We start from the raw sequence: 20,117 nt of genomic DNA on the forward strand, positions 1-20,117 counted from the left end.
GTTTAACCCATGAGCAATAAGTAAACCATGGGTACATAATGTTTTGTTTAAAAAATAAGTTTTTCCATCCCCACTAAAACACTGGTCCAAACTCTAGAACTAGAACCTTCTCCCAAGTCCCACAAGGCCTAGGAATGGGCAGTAAAGTGATCATTGGTGACATTAGAAACAGCAATTTCCTTTGAATTTATTGCAGGCACAGATTTCACTAGGATGCAGACAGAATGTGAAGGACGGAGATAGAATGAGTGGAGACAATTTATTCTGATAGTTTGGCTGTGAAGGAGATAAAGAGATGCGGTAGTAGCTAGAGATGAAAAGGAATAAAGGAAAGGTTTTTTCCCAAGAGATCTTCATGGTGGCTACTGGTATCTGTGTTTTAAAATAGAACTGAATTGACAAGAGCAGCAAAAGGAAGAAGTTAAAGAAGAAAAAGAAAGAGGTTAAAGAAGTGATATCCAGGGCCCAGGATCCTCTTTTTCCATTGTAGCAACAGGAGAGAGGGGAGAATTAGATGCAGGTAAGTTTGCAGAGTGCAGGATACTGAGGAAGTACCTGTTTTCTACTCTGTATTTACACCATCAAGAAAGAGGTGAAGGCATCTCCTCAGTAAATGAGGGGAGGGTATCTGGAATGGGTAAGTACTGAAATGGTCATTGTGTGGCATGAAAAGGACAGCAGGCACAGTGCACACAGAACAATGTGATGAATGAATGATGGGGGAAAGGAAGAAAGATGGTATTTTTTATTTTAAAAGTGGGCACCTAATGGTGACATAAATTTCAGTGGGTACTAACCACAGACCACTTGAGAGATTGAAACCAGACTTAATTATTTTCATCATATTTTATATAAAATATACATTTACATAAATTTCACTTTGGAAAGACCTAGGCAAAGTGTACACAATCAGACTTAAATGGGAGAAATCCTTTATGGGAGATATATTTCTAACTGGCACAGCAAAAGTAACAAAAATGTACATTTATATACAACTGATCAAAGCAATCTGAAAAACATGATACAAGTATTTCCATCTAACAAAAGGAAGGGTGGGTGAGTCACAGCAAGTCAGCTGATTTCCACATTATAAAAGCAGGCCATGGTTTCTACAGATACTTTAATGCCTTTGGAGGAAATTTAAAAATATTTTTTTTCCCCAGAAACAACAAAATCGCTAATTTTTACGTGTGAAAGTGTTAGTCACTCAGTCGTGTTCAACTCTTTGTGATCCCATGGACTGTAGCCTGCCAGGCTCCTCTGTGCATGGAATTCTGCAGGCAAGAGTACTGGAGTGGGTTGCCATTTCCTTCTCCAGGGGATCCTCCTGACCCAGGAATGATCCCCTGGAGAAGGGAATGGAGACTGCAAAACAGGAGTATTTACCTCTGTCACATTAAAGTATACGGGCAGTTCAGTCACTCATAGGGTTCTGTGTTTTGCTGCAATCATTATCTTAAGAATTTCTAAAACTAAGAGCCTCACTCAACAGTTACCTCTTCAGAGGCAGTGGGCTTTCTATTTGGATTCAGGGGACTCACAGAGCTTGATAGGTCCATAGAATTAACCACTCCTTTAATGTATGGTAAACGTGACTGAGACAATTGGTAACTTGTCCCGGTACTCCTTTGTGGCAGAGCAGAACTAGATTCCAGATCTCCAGATTCTTGGATTGAGTCTCCCCTTCTATGGAGCAACAAGACAACCCCAAAAGGACATTATGCACATTTGTATTACTTGTATCCACCATGATACAAATACACACCATGTGCACCACTGAGAATGGGAAAAAATGTCCTGGATTTCTGGACATAGAGAGCTCTTTTTAGTTTGTGGCAAATGTTGATCTAAACTTACAAACTAATAATGACCCCATATTGTGATGATGCTAATTTTACCAGTTATGTGCCCTAAAGGTTTTAATGGAAAGGATCCTTGGTGATAAAATTAGAACATTTTTATATGAGCCAATTGATAGATACCAATTCTGTTGTGACATTATATTTTACTGATAATAAACCATAGCTTGATTGAAGTTATTTCATTTGTTTTCTTTAAGTTATGTGGCTACTAACAGACAAAAATAAGGAAGTTCTATTTTTGTAAGGATTGCTCAACATACTTGTCACATCAGAAACTTCAAGAATAATCATACAAAGTTATATTTCCCTACATTTTTGCATTGTAACTTTTTATCTTATTCAATTGTAGCCTAAACATAAGATTTGACAGGTTTTTTTTTTCTCTTTTAAAATGTCAAAAGATGCCATTTAGATAGTTGTTTTTGTTGTTATTAATGGGAAATGCCAACATGCTCTTTTATCAAAGTAAATGTGATTTGGAAACTATGAAAAAATTAAACAAATGCCTATAACTACATTTGCTTTGAGTGCTGTTACTATAACCTATAGATTTATTGATCTAAGGTACAAATCTATCACAAATCAGAGAAAAACATTTTAAAAGCTTATTGTAATGAGTACAATTAAGAAATAATTAACAAAAGTTGACGTGTGTAACTTAAAAAAAGAGATACAGGTGTAGGCATAAACTTATGTCATGGACCCTTCTATGAGCCATAACAAAACATGAGTTTTATATACTGGACTCCTCGTCTGGTACATGAAAATAGCAGGACCATTCTCCATCTGAGAACCAGGAGTTCTGTAAATATAAGATCAAATTATCATCCTGTTGCCACAAATGCAAAACCACCTCAGCCAACCCACCTGTTTGTCAATCTTGGCATGGCAGCTTCAACTAACCAATTGTGCTGTTAAGTCATTCTTTGAAATTCTTTGGCTCACTTTAGTCTAAATTTAAAAGTGAAAATTGTAAGACTGTAAACATCTCCTGGTAAAAGTCATAAACTCTTATTAAAGGTTAAAACTCTTATTAAAGCCTGCAGTGGTTCTCCAGCCTGGCTGCATACCAGAATCTCAACCTGAGCGGCCGAGGTCCAGTGATTCCCAAAGTGCACATGGTTATTTTCAAGTCCACTAGGGCCTAGAGCACCTGTGTGTGAGGGGTGAGATCTCAGCTGTCAGCTGAATGTGGCGTTTCAATTTGAGGGGCTTGGAAGGTTTGAAACAAACAGTGTGAAACCCACATTTGCTTTTTACTCCTCCTCAAATTAGTTTTTCCAGTCGGTTTGTGTGCAAAGCTTTGGATTTTCTCATTTAGCCTTGCTGAAAAGCAGCTGCACCACCACTGCAAAGCCCTACATCGAATGAGGTCCTACGTGTTAGGCACGTCAGACGCCTACACTGGGGGCTGTGAAGTGCTGTGGGGAGCTGGAATCCAAGTGCTGACATCCTCTTTGTTTTGTGATGCGCTTTAAAATAAACAGACCTAAAAGAATATATCTCAGGAGTCCCTAAAATAAAATTTCCTTTCCTTCAAGGTATTTGAATCTTTGGTTTAGTTCGCTGCAGTTAATCAATGAACCATATTTCATGAATACCATTAACAGGTTGAAAACATCTGAGTCAGCTTTAAAATCCTGAATAATCCTTAAGGTTAACATAAGCTTGTAAAGCCATTCTGGTGGCTTCTATGTCAAAAGGCGTGTGAAAGGGCTACCACTTATTGGAGAATCTGAAGGCAAGCTGAACTGGTTCTATCCTGGACGGACGGACAGGTTAGATAGACTGAACCAACTCCAGCCTTGTTTGATGTTCCCTCCTGTCCCGGGCAAAATAGAATTGTAGGACCCTTTGTTAAAAAATTACTAAGAATTTCAAGCAGAGCATCCAGCCAAGCACAAAGTACATCTGAGTGCAAGACCCTGAGGCCTGCAGAGACTGCATGTCCACAAAGCTGGCTCTGCAATTCCATCTCAGAAAGAGGCTATGAACTCATAGCCAAGCCTGCTTTTGTTAAGGGAACCTGGATGAACTCCATGACTAGCCAGGGCACCCCATTCTTATTTTGATAAGGATGAGTTCCACATAATATTTCATGTTATAAGAGCAAATAAAAATAGTTATAAAATACACTTAATATCTTTGAAAAATAATGTGTGATTTACTTTTTTATAGGTACCATGCAACTATGAAAGCTATTTCATTGGCCACATCTAAGTGAAAGTATTAACTCAGGACAGAAATACCTGATCCAACAAGAAGTGCTTACTTCTAATGTTCAAAGAGATGCCAGTGTGCGCAGACAGAATGAGACAGTGATAGAATGAGAAAGACAAAGAGAGGGAGGGAGAGAGATGGAGGGGTTGGTGGGGGGAGAGGGGAAAGGAAGGGGGGAGAGAGACACGAGACAGAAAACAGAGACAGATGGGGAGAGAGAAAAGCATCCAAAAGAAGGCAAAAAAAGTCTCCTGAAGGCCACATGACCCTTTTCTCTCAGAAACTTTTAGGCTGTAATAGCCATTGCAATTATTCCAACAAATGTACTCTCATATCTTTAGCAGCCCTTCAGATAAGGCATAATTCCTTTTCAAAATTTGGGGCTTGATCTTTTCCATTAACTTTCTAAGTATAAATTTTCATTACTGATTATTCTAAAAAGTTTATAATTAAAGTACTAGATATTGTTTTTAGCTAGGGTTCCATGTTTTTCATTTTGGGGGTGGAGTAGTTATTTTATAATAAATATTATAGTACATTTCTTGACCTTAGGACTACAGAAGTATAATTTGGGGAACTAAAAATATTTGAAATGAAATTTTAGATACATTTATGATCTATAACATTAAAGACTATTAGAAACAGAAGATCATAGTTGTAATATATACATTATTGGATTACTGATACACACAAACATGTATGCTAATTTAAATTCCATAATCCTTCGTATTTAAAATATTCCTGGCATCATCCCTTTCCAAAGAAATTTTTTTTCCTTTTATCTAGATTTACCTTGACAAAAAGTAATAATAACAACACAGAGGCAGTGCTTTCTGCTTCTGGGGTTGAAAAGAGGCGGCTCTGGCTGGAGCATGTGACATCCGTGTGCCTCAAGCTACTAAATGTGTATGATACCTGGCTTGGCACCAGGAACAGCACTGTCCAGAGTAGGTTTTGTTTGTTTTTATTTACGTTTATGATGAAAACCAAATTAGAATCACATATTCCAATTTCTTCAACTCCAAAATATATTACCACCCAAACCCTGATGGCTGGTTCCTAATTTCTTTAACTTTAGCAAGTGAATAATCAATACAAAATTTTTGAGGGATGGTGGAAACTTAATTACTTTGTAGTTTAGATTTATAATTTTTGTATGATCAGTTGTAAAAGCTGCTACTAAAACCACTATGTACAGAGAAAAATGTGTGCATATATTAAATATTTTATAAGTTATGAAATAAATAACACTAAAAGACAAATGTCAAATTGTAAGTTCAACTTTGCCATCCATACCTTTTAAATATAAATATACATATTTTAAAATTATGAATTTAGATTTTCTTTCCTAGATTTTTTTGAGCATTTTCCATGAAATCTCCAAAATTCCAAACATAGAACCAAGAACTGCAGGTTCTAGCATCCATGTTTTAAGCACAAAATTCTCATTAAGCCTAGGAAGATCAATCAATAGAGCTTCTTTACACCCATTTAGAGTCTATGAAGATTTCTGTAATATACTGTAAATATTCCTCAATGATTAAATATATTTTCAAAAAATAATCTCTGAAAGTTAAGATAATAAAGTAGAACATTTCTCTCAATTAATATCTTTAATAATTCTCATGTAGAATATACTATTTTTTTCTCCACCAAAATAACAATATATTTGGAGGTGGAAACATTTATGATATTTAAAAGCACTTATGAAATCTTAGAGCAGAACCACTACTCCAATAATACTTGTAATAAAATTAAAATAATTTAAAACATTTCCATAAACAATCGGGGTACTAAGATCCTTGCTTTTCCCATAGGAATATGAATACCCATACACAATTCCAGAAACTTCCTTATTGATATATTAGGCAATGGAAAAACAGCTTGTATCAGACTGGAATTTAATTTACTTCTCTATAGTATAACTTGCTCTAGCAATATCCTCAAAAGGATATAAGATAAAGCTGACTTAACAACAGCCTCTTTCCCCATATATTCCAGAAGGTTTTACAAAAACTGTGAGATACTCATTTCCAGTTCAGAGAATTAAATGAGCTACCTCTTGGAAGAATTTCCCAAATGGTTTATCCCAGAGGATTTATCCTCTCTGAAATATCTCATCTCATAAAGAAGAGATGCCATGCCTTCGTAGCATTTCAAGCCTCTATTTCTGGGAGGCTACACCAAGAAATGTCTACACTAAGAAATGGAATTAGATTTCCAGGTTGAAAAAGCAGACACATATATGAAAGGAAATCTAGAATTAAAGCAAGAAAAAATTCTGTAAAATGTGCAGCTGCTGTTTTCCTTCCATCTCAGGTCTCCTAGCCCCTGCTTGCTCTTTTTTTCTTCTTTCATGGAAATGCAAGTCCCCAGCACAGCGTTACCAGCAGGTGTCCCAAAATGTGTCACCCTGAACTCGGAGTGACAGGGAAAATGCCATTGGTCATGCCCCAACTGATGTGAAAGCAAAGCTTCTGTCACTTCTTCCTCTTCCAAAGACACCAGCACCGTCCCTTGAGACTGGGTCAAATGCTGCTACGTTTGGTTCTTTTCTCGAACTTCCTGTAATCTTTTCTCAAGGCGATCCAATTTGGCGAGATTTTCCTGCAGTAGTTTGCTGTCTGGAACCAGCTGTAAGGCTCTTTCATAATAAGTTCTTGCAGACACGTAGTTTCCCTGCAGAGAAAAAGAAAAGGGATAATTATGTTTTGATCCATCAGAATGCTTGCTTGAAGAATGGGGAGACTAAGAAACAGACCTTCTGGTCCATTTTAACATTAATGTCCTCATAAGGAGACCCTGTCTGCTTGTATAATTTCATCCTTATCTGTTGGTGCTCTTGGAGAATCCATTTGTTTAAGTACCAGACCAGATGGAGAATGTGAAAGATATGGGTTATGCCATAAGGTTAAATGGCAGGAAAACAGATTTTCAATTCTATTAATACAGTGTATGAAGCTATCATCTCAGTGTTCTCATAGGGTTAACACTATTCCTTTGTAATCAAATGGAACCAGAGCCCTGAAAATTCATAATTAGAGTGAAGGGAAGAAAGAGAAGGTTGAGTCCGGGGAAAGGGGGATGTGTGAGAGAGAGAGAGAGAAATATTTTTGAGATTGCAAGAGTAATGATTAAAAACTAGATAGTTTAGGAATCTATTATACCCACTTAATGACAGTAAATATTTTAATCTTCACCTTAAAACATAAAAGCAACTTTTGCCTAATACAGGCTTTAGTGCAAATATGTTTTTATAAAATGAAGAGAACTGATAATAAATAATATGGAGTCAAATTTATCCCATACTCAAGGTGTGTGACCATATATGTCTGCTGGATACTCTAAAGGTAGGAGAGAAGGCATGTTGCTCCAGATCTGCTAAAGACCCCTGTCTCCACCCTCTATTGATCCCCATCTGTTTTGTTTTTGAATAAATTAAATATTTCAGTTTAACTGGCAACCACATGTGCCTGGTCCCAGAAGGTCCCTGACAAGAAGTCAGAATTATTAACTTTTTTCCCAGATTCTTTTCTGCCACTAAATGCATTCCTTCTGTATGGTTGACTCTCTTTAAGATCTGTGTGCTGCCAAGTCTTAGCACTAAGATCGATAGAGATCTCTTCATTCTAAAAAACCATGAATTTGTTCCATTTTACTCTCAGTTACAGCTCCATGTGGATAAAGACCAGTTACTCTCTAAATTTTCATTACAACTTAAAATAGTACCTCTTAGAGTAAAAGTACTATGTAGCAATATCAACCAGTATTTATCGAATGCGTAAATGAACTACCTCCTGAGTGTCAGGACCTTAGACACCTGCCTGCCATATAATGAGCACTCAATCTGATGCCATCATTACTGTTATTATTAAATGACTGTGTGTATGTGTGTTAAGTTGCTTTAGTCGTGTCTGCTTCTTTGCATCCCTAGGGACTGTAGCCTGCCTGTCTCCTATGTCCATGGGATTTTCCAGGTAAGAATACTGGAGTGGGTTGCCATGCCCTCCTCCAGGGGATCTTCCCAACCCAGGGATCAAAGCTGCATCTCTTATGTCTCCTGCATTGGCAGTCAGGTTCTTCACCACTAGTACTACCTGGGAAGCCCATTAAATGACTGTGTGTAAATGAGTAAACACTATTTCTTATGATATTCACTTGTCATATTGGTGAAAAGGAGAGTAAAAATCACAGAACAGGTAATTCTACGTTGGGAATCTAGGCACTGGCATGTGCATAAATGAAAGTATTTCAGATTATTAACACTGATTCTGATAAGAGGCTAAACAGAATTCTGAACAAATAAGAACCTGGATTTAGCTACATGACTATTTTTTAAAATTCAAGTATTTAATCTTCAGATTGCCTCTTGACGTTTCTTTAGCATAGCACATATATGTAGACAACCAAACATCTGTGGCTCTCAGATTGCTCTCAAACTGTGTTCTTATTGTGGTTGATTTTGAAATGGTTTACCCAAGAGGTTTCTCTGTATTTAGGCCTCAGCCTGATACCAGGCATCACCATCTCGGATCACCAGCTTTCTCTGTCTTTTCAACAAAATCTAGTCATAGAGTTATTTTCTCTCCCTCGAATTGCTCTTTTCATAATGAAACTGGAAGACTTTTTAAAGTTATATCCCTTAATTCAATGTCCCCAATTTCTAAAGGTGCTAGGTGGGGAATTTGAATTATCCAATTTCTAGAACTGTGCTAGCTACTATGAAGGCCACTAGTCCCATGTGTCTATTTAAATTTAAGTTAATGATGATTAATTAAGAATTGAGTTGCTCAATTGCACCAACCACATTTTAAGTGCTCAACAGCCACAATGGGCTAGTGGCTACTGCCTTGGACAGTACATACATGGAGCATTTCCATCATTGAAGAAAGTTCTATTAGCCAGTTCCATCCTAGAAAATGCACTAATGTCATAAGGTAGAACTGAAAATAGTACTTGGTGATATGGCCCAGTTGGTGCAACTCTGATTCAGTTCAGTTCAGTTCAGTGGCTCAGCCGTGTCCGACTCTTTGTGACCCCATGGACTGCAGTAAACCAGGGCTCCCTGTCCATTGCCAATTCCCAGAGCTTGTTCAAACTCATGGCCGTTGAGTTGGTGATGCCATCCAACCATCTCATCCTCTGTCATCCCCTTCTCTTCCTGCCTTCAATCTTTCCCAGCATCAGGGTCTTTTCCAGTGAGTCAGTTCTTTGCATCAGGTGGCCAAAGTATTGGAGCTTCAGCTTCAGTCCTTCCAATGAATATTCAGGACTGATTTCCTTTAGGATTGACTGGTTTGATCTCCTTCTAGTCCAAGGTACTCACAAGAGTCTTCTCCAACACCACAGTTCAAAAGCATCAATTCTTCAGTGCTCAGCTTTCTTTATAGCCCAGCTCACACATCCATACATGATTACTGGAAAAACCATAGCTTTGACTAGATGGACTTCTGTCAGCAAAATAATGTCTCTGCTTTTTAATGTGCTGTCTAGGGTGGTCATAGCTTTTCTTCCAAGGAGCAAGTGTCTTTTAATTTCATGACTGCAGTCACCATTTGCAGTGATTTTGGAGCCCAAGAAGATAAAGTCTCTCACTGTTTCCATTGTTTCCCCATCTAATTGTCATGAAGTGATGGGACCGGATGCCATGATCTTAGTTTTCTGAATGTTGAGTTTTAAGCCAACTTTTTCACTCTCCTCTTTCACTTTCATCAAGAGGCTCTTTAGTTCTTCACTTTCTGCCATAAGGGTGGTGTCATTTGCATATCTGAGGTTATTGATATTTCTCCCAGCAATCTTGATTCCAGCTTGTGCTTCATTCAGCCCAGAATTTTGCATGATGTACTCTGCATATAAGTTAAATAAGCAGGGTGACAATATACAGCCTTGATGGACTCCTTTCCCTATTTGGAACCAGTCCATTGTTCCATGTCCAGCTCTAACTGTTGTTTCTTGACCTGCATATAGATATCTCAGAAGGCAGGTGAGGTGGTCTGATATTCCCATCTTTTTCAGAATTTTCCACAGTTTGTTGTGATCCACACAGTCAAAGGCTTTGGTGTAGTCAGTAAAGCAAAAGTAGATGTTTTTCTGGAACTCTCTTGCTTTTTTATAATCCAATGGATGTTGGCAATTTGATCTCTGGTTCCTCTGCCTTTTCTAAATCCAGCTTGAACATCTGGAAGTTCACGGTTCACATACTGTTGAAGCCTGGCTTGGAGAATTTTGAGCATTACTTTGCTAGCGTGTGAGATGAGTGCAATTGTGTGGTAGTCTGAGCATTCTTTGGCATTGCCCTTCTTTGGGATTGAAATGAAAACTGACCTTTTCCAGTCCTGTGGCCACTGCTAAGTTTTCCAAATTTGTTGGCATATTAAGTGTAGCACTTTCACAACATCATCTTTCAGGATTTGAAATAGCTCAGCTATTCCATCACCTCCACCATCTTTGTTCGGAGAGATGCTTCCTAAGGCCCACTTGACTTTGCATTCCAGGATGTCTGGCTCTAGTTGAGTGATCACACCATTGTGGTTATCTGGGTCATGAAGATCTTTTTTGTATAGTTCTTCTGTGTATTCTTGCCACCTCTTCTTAATATCTTCTGCTTCTGTTAGGTTCATACTATTTCTGTCCTTTATTGTGCTCATCTTTGCATGAAATGTTCCCTTGGCATCTCTAATTTTCTTGAAGAGATCTCTAGTCTTCCCCATTCTATTATTTTCCTTTATTTCTTTGCACTGATCACTAAGGATGTCTTTCCTATCTCTCCTTGCTATTCTTTGGAGCTCTGATTATGAAAGTGAAAGTGTTAGTCACTCAGTTGCATCCAACTCTTTTCAACCCCATGGACAGAAGCCTGCCAGGCTCCTCTATCTATGGAATTCTCCAAGCAAGAATATTGGAGTGCATTGCCATTCCCTTCTCCAGGGTATCTTCCTGACCCAGGAATCGAACCCAGGTCTCCTGCATTATAGGTACTTTCTTTACCATCTGAACCACAAGGGAAACTCCAGTAATAAAAAATGTATTATAGGTTTTCTGCTTCATCCATTTCATTTTAAATAGAACTTTATGAAAAATATCGTCTTTTATTGCCAATAGTATGAGCACATCTTTCCTTCCCTATGTTTGTGTCATCTCCTTGCAAAGTTTTATTTCAACTATCAACCTTGCTCCAGCCCTCAGTATTTCCTAAGCTTCACCCAGACTCAGGCAAGGAGTAGGGCCCAGGACTGGGATAATACTGCTCGAGGCACATATTTCCTGGCAAGGCAAAGGTCACAGAAAATTAATGTTTGTTCTTGAAGGCCTCATGATGATAATCCTGCATCCTGATGGTGACATCAAAATGACCACATCCAAGTCATGTGCCTGATCTATATATCTGTATTGGACTGAGTGAAAGTGTTAGTTGCTTAGTTGTGTCCAACTCTTTGTGACCCCATGGATGGCAGCCATCCAGGCTCCTCTTTCAATGGGATTTCCCAGGCAAGAACACTGGAGTGGGTTGCCATTTCCTCCTCCAAGCAATATTGCCAACCCAGAAATAAAATCTGTGTCTCTTGCATCTCCTGCGTTGGCAGGTGGATTCTTTACCACTGGTGCCACCTGGGAAGCCCTGTGTTCCTCTGTTAGATCGAGGCTAATAGCTACAGACTATCCTATCCTATTATTCCCTTCCATCTGTATAGTTATGGATCACATTTTTGTTTTGTTGTGTTTCTGGGAGTGATCAGTTCCCACTTAATCATAAACCCTATTTATCCTTTGTTTAAATTATAATTACCATCTTGCTATTTTGTCAGGGTAAAGGTTGAGAGAAGCCTGAAAATAAGCTAGCTAAATAAGAGTGATCCTTTAAAATCATATAAGACCATTGCATTTCTCTGCTCGAAGTCCTCCAAGGATCCCAAATTGTTTGGCATAAGAGCTGAAGACCTCACAGTCCCCTTCCTTCAATGCCCTGTATCATCTGTCCTTGTGACCTCTCCGTCCCGGTTTCTATCATTTCCTCTCACCTGCCTCCTCCCTGTTCTTCAGATTCACTGGCACACTCATATCTCAGAACCTCTGCACGTACACTGTCCTACTTTTGCCATGTGGCTTGCTCCTTTCAGATCTTTGTTGAAACACCACTTTTTAACTAAGGCCATCCCTAACCACCTCAATTTAAAATTTCAGCTTTTACCCCCAGCACTTGCTATCTTCTTTCATTCTTTTATTCTCTATAGCACTTTTCACTATCTGATATATTTCATGTGTATATGTATATATGTGGGTTTCCCAGGTGGCACAGTGGTAAAGAATCCGCCTGCCAGTGCCGGAGATGTGGGTTTGATTCCTGGGTTGGAAAAATCCCCTGGAGCAGGAAATGGCAATCCACTCAGTAGTCTTGCCTGGAGAATCCCATGAACAGAAGAGCCTGGTGGGCTACAGTCCCCGTGGTTGCAAAGAGTCAGACATGACTGAGCATGCATGCACACATACACACATGTATTTAGTTATTGCCTGTTTTCCCCTACTAGAATGTTAGCTCCACAAGAACAGATATTTTTGCCTTGTGTTCACTGCATTATTCCCAATACCTAGACATGTACCTGGTACATGGGATGTTCTCTAGCAATGCTTATCAAATGAATGGATGGATGAATGAGTGTCCGTGAATCTTTGATTTCCTGTCAAGGGTAGCTTCCAATTATTAACTCAAAGGCAGCTGCTTCTCTTGAAAACAAACAACCAACCACACTTTTCAGTATGTCAGGTAATAAAAGATACACTAAGTATAAGAAATAATAACCCCATATCTTGACAGTGAGTTAAGCTACAGAAAAATAAGCTGTATTAGTGTAGCTCCAACAAAACTTTAGTGCACACAGCAGACTTTATCTACTATATGATGATACCTAATGTATGATTTTCTTTATGATAAAATTATGACATCTAATTTATATAGATTTGTTTTTTAAAATGGCTTCATGATATTCAATGTCTAGATAATATAAAGTGAACATAAACCCTAATGACACTTTTAAGCACCTATGTTTTCAGTATTCAAATAATTCAAAGAGGAAATTAACAATAGTTTTTCTAACTTTTAAAGGGAAGAAAGAGAAAACGCAAAGGAAAACCTGGTTCACATGAATGGGAATTATTTTCTTACCTTGATGTGCTGAATTCCACCCATGTTCATCCAGGCCTGTGCTTGATCTGGATTTAACTCCACGGCCGCTTTATAGCTCTAAATACATAAGAAATATCTTCAGGCTGGGAAACGAGAACCCATCTTTAACACTGTAGGATTGTGGAAAGCATTTTCTACATATGTGGAAATTTAAATGGTTGATAAAATGAACAGTCATGTCTAGTTCTCAGGTGTTCCCTTTATTTCTATTATTTTTCAAAGCTGATGATTCTAAAGTGGAGGAAACTGAAATGTGTAATTTCCTTGCAGAGCTAACCTTTGGACTTAAAGAGGCTGAAGATGCCTGCCAGGCATGCAGGTGATTTCTATTACATGCATCATTTCCCACTGGCCTCGATCTGCGAGAAAATGGTGCTCTTAGATCTTTTCACTGTAAATGGACTTTGCAAGAAAAATATAGAGAATCTCTGTTTCCTAAACAGCTTAACCCTCTCACAAAATCTGATCTGATTATTCAGCCCATGCTTAAATTCTTACAGGGACTGGTATTCTGTATTTCTTTAATGGCATCTAATAATTTTTTACCAGAGGATAGTTTTAATCATTAGAAAGCCTTTGTTTTTCTTCTGCCCTGTGAAAGATCTTAAAGTGTTTGAAAAGAGTTACTTGTTTCTCAAATATTTTTTGTCTGAATAACATGTATCACAATGTCATATCTGTGAAGTACATTTTTAACATTTTGCATGTAGTTTTGAATCAAAGGTTATATTCACAATTGAGCTTTGATTTTAAGAGTTGTCACTTTAAATAAAACTAAAGGCTAAGAGTACTGTCTTCGATTACAAAGCTAAGTATCCATGTGTATATATTAATGTTCCTTGCTATTTCCCTGAATAAGAATCCACTTGAACAGATCCATAAATAACTAGAATCTGGCCATCACTCCTCTACTTCAGTTTGAGGAGAAAGAAGCAAATGTTAAGAAACTGTGTTGCTAAAAAGTTGCTAAAATAAACTGAAGAGTATGTCTTGTGTTAATTTTTATCAGCAGAATAAAATGTTTATTTCTTGTCCTCTGTGTGACCTTGAATAAGTTAGAAAAGCTCTAAGTCTCAATTCAGTCATAAGATGAAGACAATGAGCATGTCTTTCTTATATGATTGTTGTGAAGATTAAATTACTTAATACGTGTGAATTATACATTAAAAAGCTAACATCGTAGCTGCTATTATTGGCCAGTGGCTTTACTCCTACTCACAAATCAAGCCATAATGACTATTTAATCCATTAGTCAAGTAACTAGAAAATACTTTTGTTTTTAATACAATATATAAAATACAGACAGATATAGATACCATATAAATACTCATACAAATGATCATGTAAGTTATAAATAATCAAAGAAAGACAGCATTGAAAGTTTCACAAGGCAGAGAGGAATTCAGTTTCTGCTCAAATAGGCCACCATTTCTGTTTTGACATTCACATTCAAATTAGTTTCTCCAAATATCTTTAAGTGCTTTTCCAATAATATTTTAAAAGCCATTTACTATTTATTTACTATTTATTTTCAAAAACAATCTTATCATTTGAAATTTTACTTTTTTGCATAATTGTATGACTTCATTAATTATAACCTGTGGCTTTATTGAGGAAAATATATGGCATTTCTGTAACATTTCATTATGCTTGTAAATGTCTTTTTATTTCAAAGTGGGTTATCAGTTTCATTCCAAAGATATACACGTTGAACACCTCTAAGATGCAACATATTATGTTTTAGAATACAGAAGGAAGCAGTCCTTTCCACAAGGAAAATGCAGTCAAAATAGGGAACTAACCAGCACTCATGCATGTGCACAGAGGGGAGAAGATGGGGAGATGGAGAAGAGAGAGAAACCTAACAACACAAGATGGAACAGAATAGAAAGCCCAGAGATAAATCCACGAACCTATGGACACCTTATCTTTGACAAAGGAGGCAAGGATATACAATGGAAAAAGACAACCTCTTTAACAAGTGGTGCTGGGAAAACTGGTCAACCACTTGTAAAAGAATGAAACTAGAACACTTTCTAACACCATACACAAAAATAAACTCAAAATGGATTAAAGATCTAAATGTAAGACCAGAAACTATAAAACTCCCAGAGGAGGACATAGGCAAAACACTCTCTGACATAAATCACAGCAAGATCCTCTATGACCCACCTCCCAGAATACTGGAAATAAAAGCAAAACTAAACAAATGGGACCTAATGAAACTTAAAAGCCTTTGCACTACAAAGGAAACTATAAGTAAGGTGAAAAGACAGCCCTCAGATTGGGAGAAAATAATAGCAAATGAAGAAACAGACAAAGGATTAATCTCAAAAATATACACGCAACTCCTGCAGCTCAATTCCAGAAAAATAAATGACCCAATCAAAAAATGGGCCAAAGAACTAAACAGACATTTCTCCAAAGAAGACATACAGATGGCTAACAAACACATGAAAAGATGCTCAACATCACTCATTATTAGAGAAATGCAAATCAAAACCACAATGAGGTACCATTACACGCCAGTCAGGATGGCTGCTATCCAAAAGTCTACAAGCAGTAAATGCTGGAGAGGGTGTGGAGAAAAGGGAACCCTCTTACACTGTTGGTGGGAATGCAAACTAGTACAGCCAATATGGAGAACAGTGTGGAGATTTCTTAAACAACTGGAAATAGAATTGCCATATGACCCAGCAATCCCACTTCTGGGCATACACACTGAGGAAACCAGATCTGAAAGAGACACGTGCACCCCAATGTTCATTGCAGCACTGTTTATAATAGCCAGGACATGGAAGCAACCTAGATGCCCATCAGCAGATGAATGGATAAGGAAGCTGTGGTACATATACACCATGGAATATTACACAGCCGTTGAAAAGAATTCATTTGAATCAGTCCTAATGAGATGGATGAAACTGGAGCCCATTATACAGAGTGAAGTAAGCCAGAAAGATAAAGAACATTACAGCATACTAACACATATATATGGAATTTAGAAAGATGGTAATGATAACCCTATATGCAAAACAGAAAAAGAGACACAGAAATACAGAACAGACTTTTGAACTCTGTGGGAGAAGGTGAGGGTGGGATGTTTCAAAAGAACAGCATGTATATTATCTATGGTGAAACAGATCACCAGCCCAGGTGGGATGCATGAGACAAGTGCTCCGGCCTGGTGCACTGGGAAGACCCAGAGGAATCGGGTGGAGAGGGAGGTGGGAGGGGGGATCGGGATGGAGAATACGTGTAAATCTATGGCTGATTCATATCAATGTATGACAAAACCCACTGAAATGTTGTGAAGTAATTAGCCTCCAACTAATAAAAAAAAAAAAAGAAAAAAAAAGAAAATAAAAACAACAACAACAAAAAAACCCACAAGATATGATGCTTTCAAATGACTGATAGAGACAGAAGTGTGTTTTAGGAGTTCATAGGAAACAAGTAACTGGATGAAAGGATGGTCTGGAGGGCTTCCTGAGGGAGACACAGGCCTGTGTTGGTAGATAAGTGGGATTCCACAGGGACTGGTGGACCAGGTGGATAGTGACATGTGGAATGTCAAAGCTCCTTGGGGCACTAGTCTAGCTAAAACAGAGGGTTACTGAAGGCAAACAGAGAGTGAAAGAGTGAGAGAGAGAGAGGAAAGCTTACTTGAGGGCAAAATGTGGAATGCTTTAGACATCAAGCTAAAGGTGATAATTCAGAAAACAATGCAGAGGTATTGTAGAACTCCTACTAGTCAAACACCAGAGGCTCAATTATTAAAAAAAATAAACTTACAATGTCAAGTAATCAGAAAATTCACTCTACAAACATGCCATTGATCTTAGCTTTCAAGGTATATGTTTCATTAAAGATTGAGAGAGTATTAATTTTAATCCATGTATTTAATAACAATTTTATTAAGTGTTTATACCTCAAAAGCTTTGTCCAGGAGGTTCTGCTCTCTCAGCTGGTTTCCTTTTGTGAAAAAAAGTTCAGATATAACTTTTGGGTCCTTTGGTTTCAGCTTCAGAGCCTTGTCTATAGCATCAAGTGCCTGTGTAGGTTGGAAATTAAGACACAATAAGTGTAGATTAGATAAAGAAAAACCAACTTAAACAATATCTTCCATTCTTTTTGTTTTTATGTATTGGCTAGTGTGATGAGTGGTGATCAAAACACATTTTTCATTTTATCTGATGTTCTCATTGAGGAATAATGCAGCCCTGACCAAATAATTTCCCTATACTCCAGGTTTCCTATTTATGTTAGTGACAATGAAATATCCCTGATCACTTTACAGGAACATTGTGTGATCCTGTTGAAAAGTAACAACATCTGGGGTTGGATGTTTTGCCCTGGCCACATGTCCATCTGGACCACTCCAGCAGCCTCATCTTGGGGCCTGGTGATCACTCTGTCCCCAGCACCCACTACCCCACCCCCTGCAGCCAGAGGTCCCTTCAAAACACGAATCTGACAAGCCTCTCTTCTCCTTAAAGCCTCAAAGCTTCTTGCAGTATAAGGAAAAAATCCCTTGTCCTGGTCCCAAGCCTTAGGATAGAGTGCCCAGCAACCTCTGTGGTTATATCTCGCATGCCCCCTACTCCCTCAAGCCCATCCCTCAGATGGGGTCATTTGCTGTTGACTTGGGGCCTTTGCATGTGCCTTTTCTTGCTTTGAATGATATTCACTGCCCTTTTTTGTTTAATAACTCCTATTCGTCACTCAACCCTCAACTTCACATCACTCTAGAGGGAACCTGACCACCCAGACTACTCGGGTTCCCTGGATATGCTTGTTAGTGACCAGGCTGCTCTTCACGACATCACTGGGCACAACAATAATTCCGCACTGGTTTTGTGATTACTTGTTCAATCTCTGTCTCCTCTTTGACTGTAAACTCAGGAGGACAAGGGCAATAATTTTTGTGTTTTTTTTTTCCAACACCACTTTATTTCCATTTGATAAATATTTTGTTGAATCAATTCATGAATCTACTGGTTATGTGACTTAAAAATGAAGACAAACAGTACAGTTGCAACACAGGGCCATTGACATGCCTTAAAGGGTTGTTATAAGCATTCTATAAGATATATTTGAGGGAACATGCAAAATTATAAAACATACCAATGTTAGTCTTTATTGAGTTAGCTAAAAACAAACTGAGATGACGCCACATAAAACCTTCAGACCCAGAACAAACCAAGAAAACAGCATTTCAAGGGGTCATCAAAGCAATCAAGTAGGTATCTACGAAAAGTGCCAAATGGTAATGTTCAAGACTGCTCGCCCTTGTGAGGGTGCAGACTGGAGGCTCATTCAGCTACACCCGATATGTACCGTGAACACAAACAATTCCAAAGAGTGCGCTCTCTACCTTGTCGTGCTGCTCCTGCTTGCTGTGGATGGCGGACAGCAAGCGATAGCATTCAAGGCACCCAGTCTCCTCTGACACAATGTGACTGGTCATCTTTTCAGCTTCTTTTGTCTGTCCCATCACGGCCAAAACCTGAGCCTGCAACACCACATGGACCTGGGCTTAGATAGCACTTGGTTATCATCTTATCAAAGAAATCATTCAGGAAACGTTTCCCACAAAAGTGCTCAGCATCTATTTGTGACTCACAGAGAGGGCTGACTCACCACAGTTATTAATAATTGGCTTTAGTCTTCGGTCGTTTGTTTCTTTATGTAGGCATGTGCCTGCATGTGTGCATGCATGGCCGCAACATCAAAGTCATTCAGTGCAATGACTTGTGCCTTTTAAAAAAAGGTGACTATGTGAAGGAGAAATTTTTCCCTATGGTTTCAACAGAACACTGTGTTTAAAACAAGAAAACAAGTTTGTTTTACTGTAAATCTAAGGAAAAGGAAGAGTAATGATCCCAAAATTGAAATAAAAAATATTGTCAATATTAATTTTCCTAAATTTGATACCTAACTGTTCTGTGGTTATGTTAGAGAATGTCCTTGTTCTTAGAAACTGTATGCTGAAGTATTTGAAGTAAAGAGTAAGAGATCGATAACCTCACATCGCTCAGGAAAAAAATAACATGTATTAATAATATGTATATGCACATACATATCTAAATATACACATACATATATGTACACATACACATACATACATACATGAGAGGGTGATAAATGCATCAAAGTGCTAAAAATTTATCAATCTGAGTGAAAGAATTTACAGGATGCTATATAGAATTCTTGCAAAATTTTGTATGTTTGAAATTATTTTTTTAAAAAAACATAAAAGTGTCTTTAGGGTCCATGTGTTTGGTGAATGGGTCTAACACTGGTTATATGACTATTCATTAAATGGATATAGTATAGCATTCTCGTTCCCATTCTAAGGCTTACTAACTACAGCTCCCTGTATTGCATGCCATGCATTTCTTCTCTTCTCCATCTTCTTTCTTTCCTCTGTCTACTCACCAGTGCCAGGCGGAGCTCCCTTTGGGAAGGCTGAAGGGCCACGGCTTCCCGGTAAGTCTGCAAAGCCTCTTCGTATCTGCCAGTGTTGTAATACAGCGCTCCCAGAGGCGACAGTATCTCAGTTTTGCGTGCCACCTGCAGGGCGCTGAATTTTGAGAAAACAAATGGACATTTTTCTTCTAATAGGTACATTTCCAGAGGTTGAAATTTAGACTCAGGGACCACTGTCTGTGGTTTGAGACTCTGCTCCCACCTGGTCTTTTTTTTTTTTTTTTTATCAAGAAGAATGTTTTAAAAAAAAAAAAAAAAAAGATCATGGTACCATCCTCTGACTATAAGAATGTTTCTAGTGACCTAGCAATATGTAAATTGAGCCCCAAGGATCTTTTCCATTCACCGAGACAGGCTTGTTTGGA

The 20,117-nt window shown here is 38.1% G+C and overlaps 1 protein-coding gene across 2 annotated transcripts in view; it reads right to left on the bottom strand.

The window, feature by feature from the left end:
* Nucleotides 1-831: 831 nt before the first annotated feature.
* TMTC1 (transmembrane O-mannosyltransferase targeting cadherins 1) overlaps nt 832-20,117 on the bottom strand; it is a 298,740-nt gene continuing 279,454 nt past the window's right edge. For both annotated transcript variants that reach the window (XM_043882514.1, XM_043882513.1), the window contains 5 exons: nt 19,702-19,846; nt 18,638-18,775; nt 17,192-17,314; nt 13,243-13,320; nt 832-6,761 (listed from right to left, as the gene is read on the bottom strand). In XM_043882514.1, the coding sequence (XP_043738449.1) occupies nt 6,621-6,761; nt 13,243-13,320; nt 17,192-17,314; nt 18,638-18,775; nt 19,702-19,846 (625 nt within the window). In that variant the 3' untranslated portion in view covers nt 832-6,620. The remainder of the gene's footprint in view (nt 6,762-13,242; nt 13,321-17,191; nt 17,315-18,637; nt 18,776-19,701; nt 19,847-20,117) is intronic.

Source organism: Cervus elaphus, chromosome 22 (genome assembly GCF_910594005.1).
Source record: "Cervus elaphus chromosome 22, mCerEla1.1, whole genome shotgun sequence".
NCBI lineage: Eukaryota > Metazoa > Chordata > Mammalia > Artiodactyla > Cervidae > Cervus > Cervus elaphus.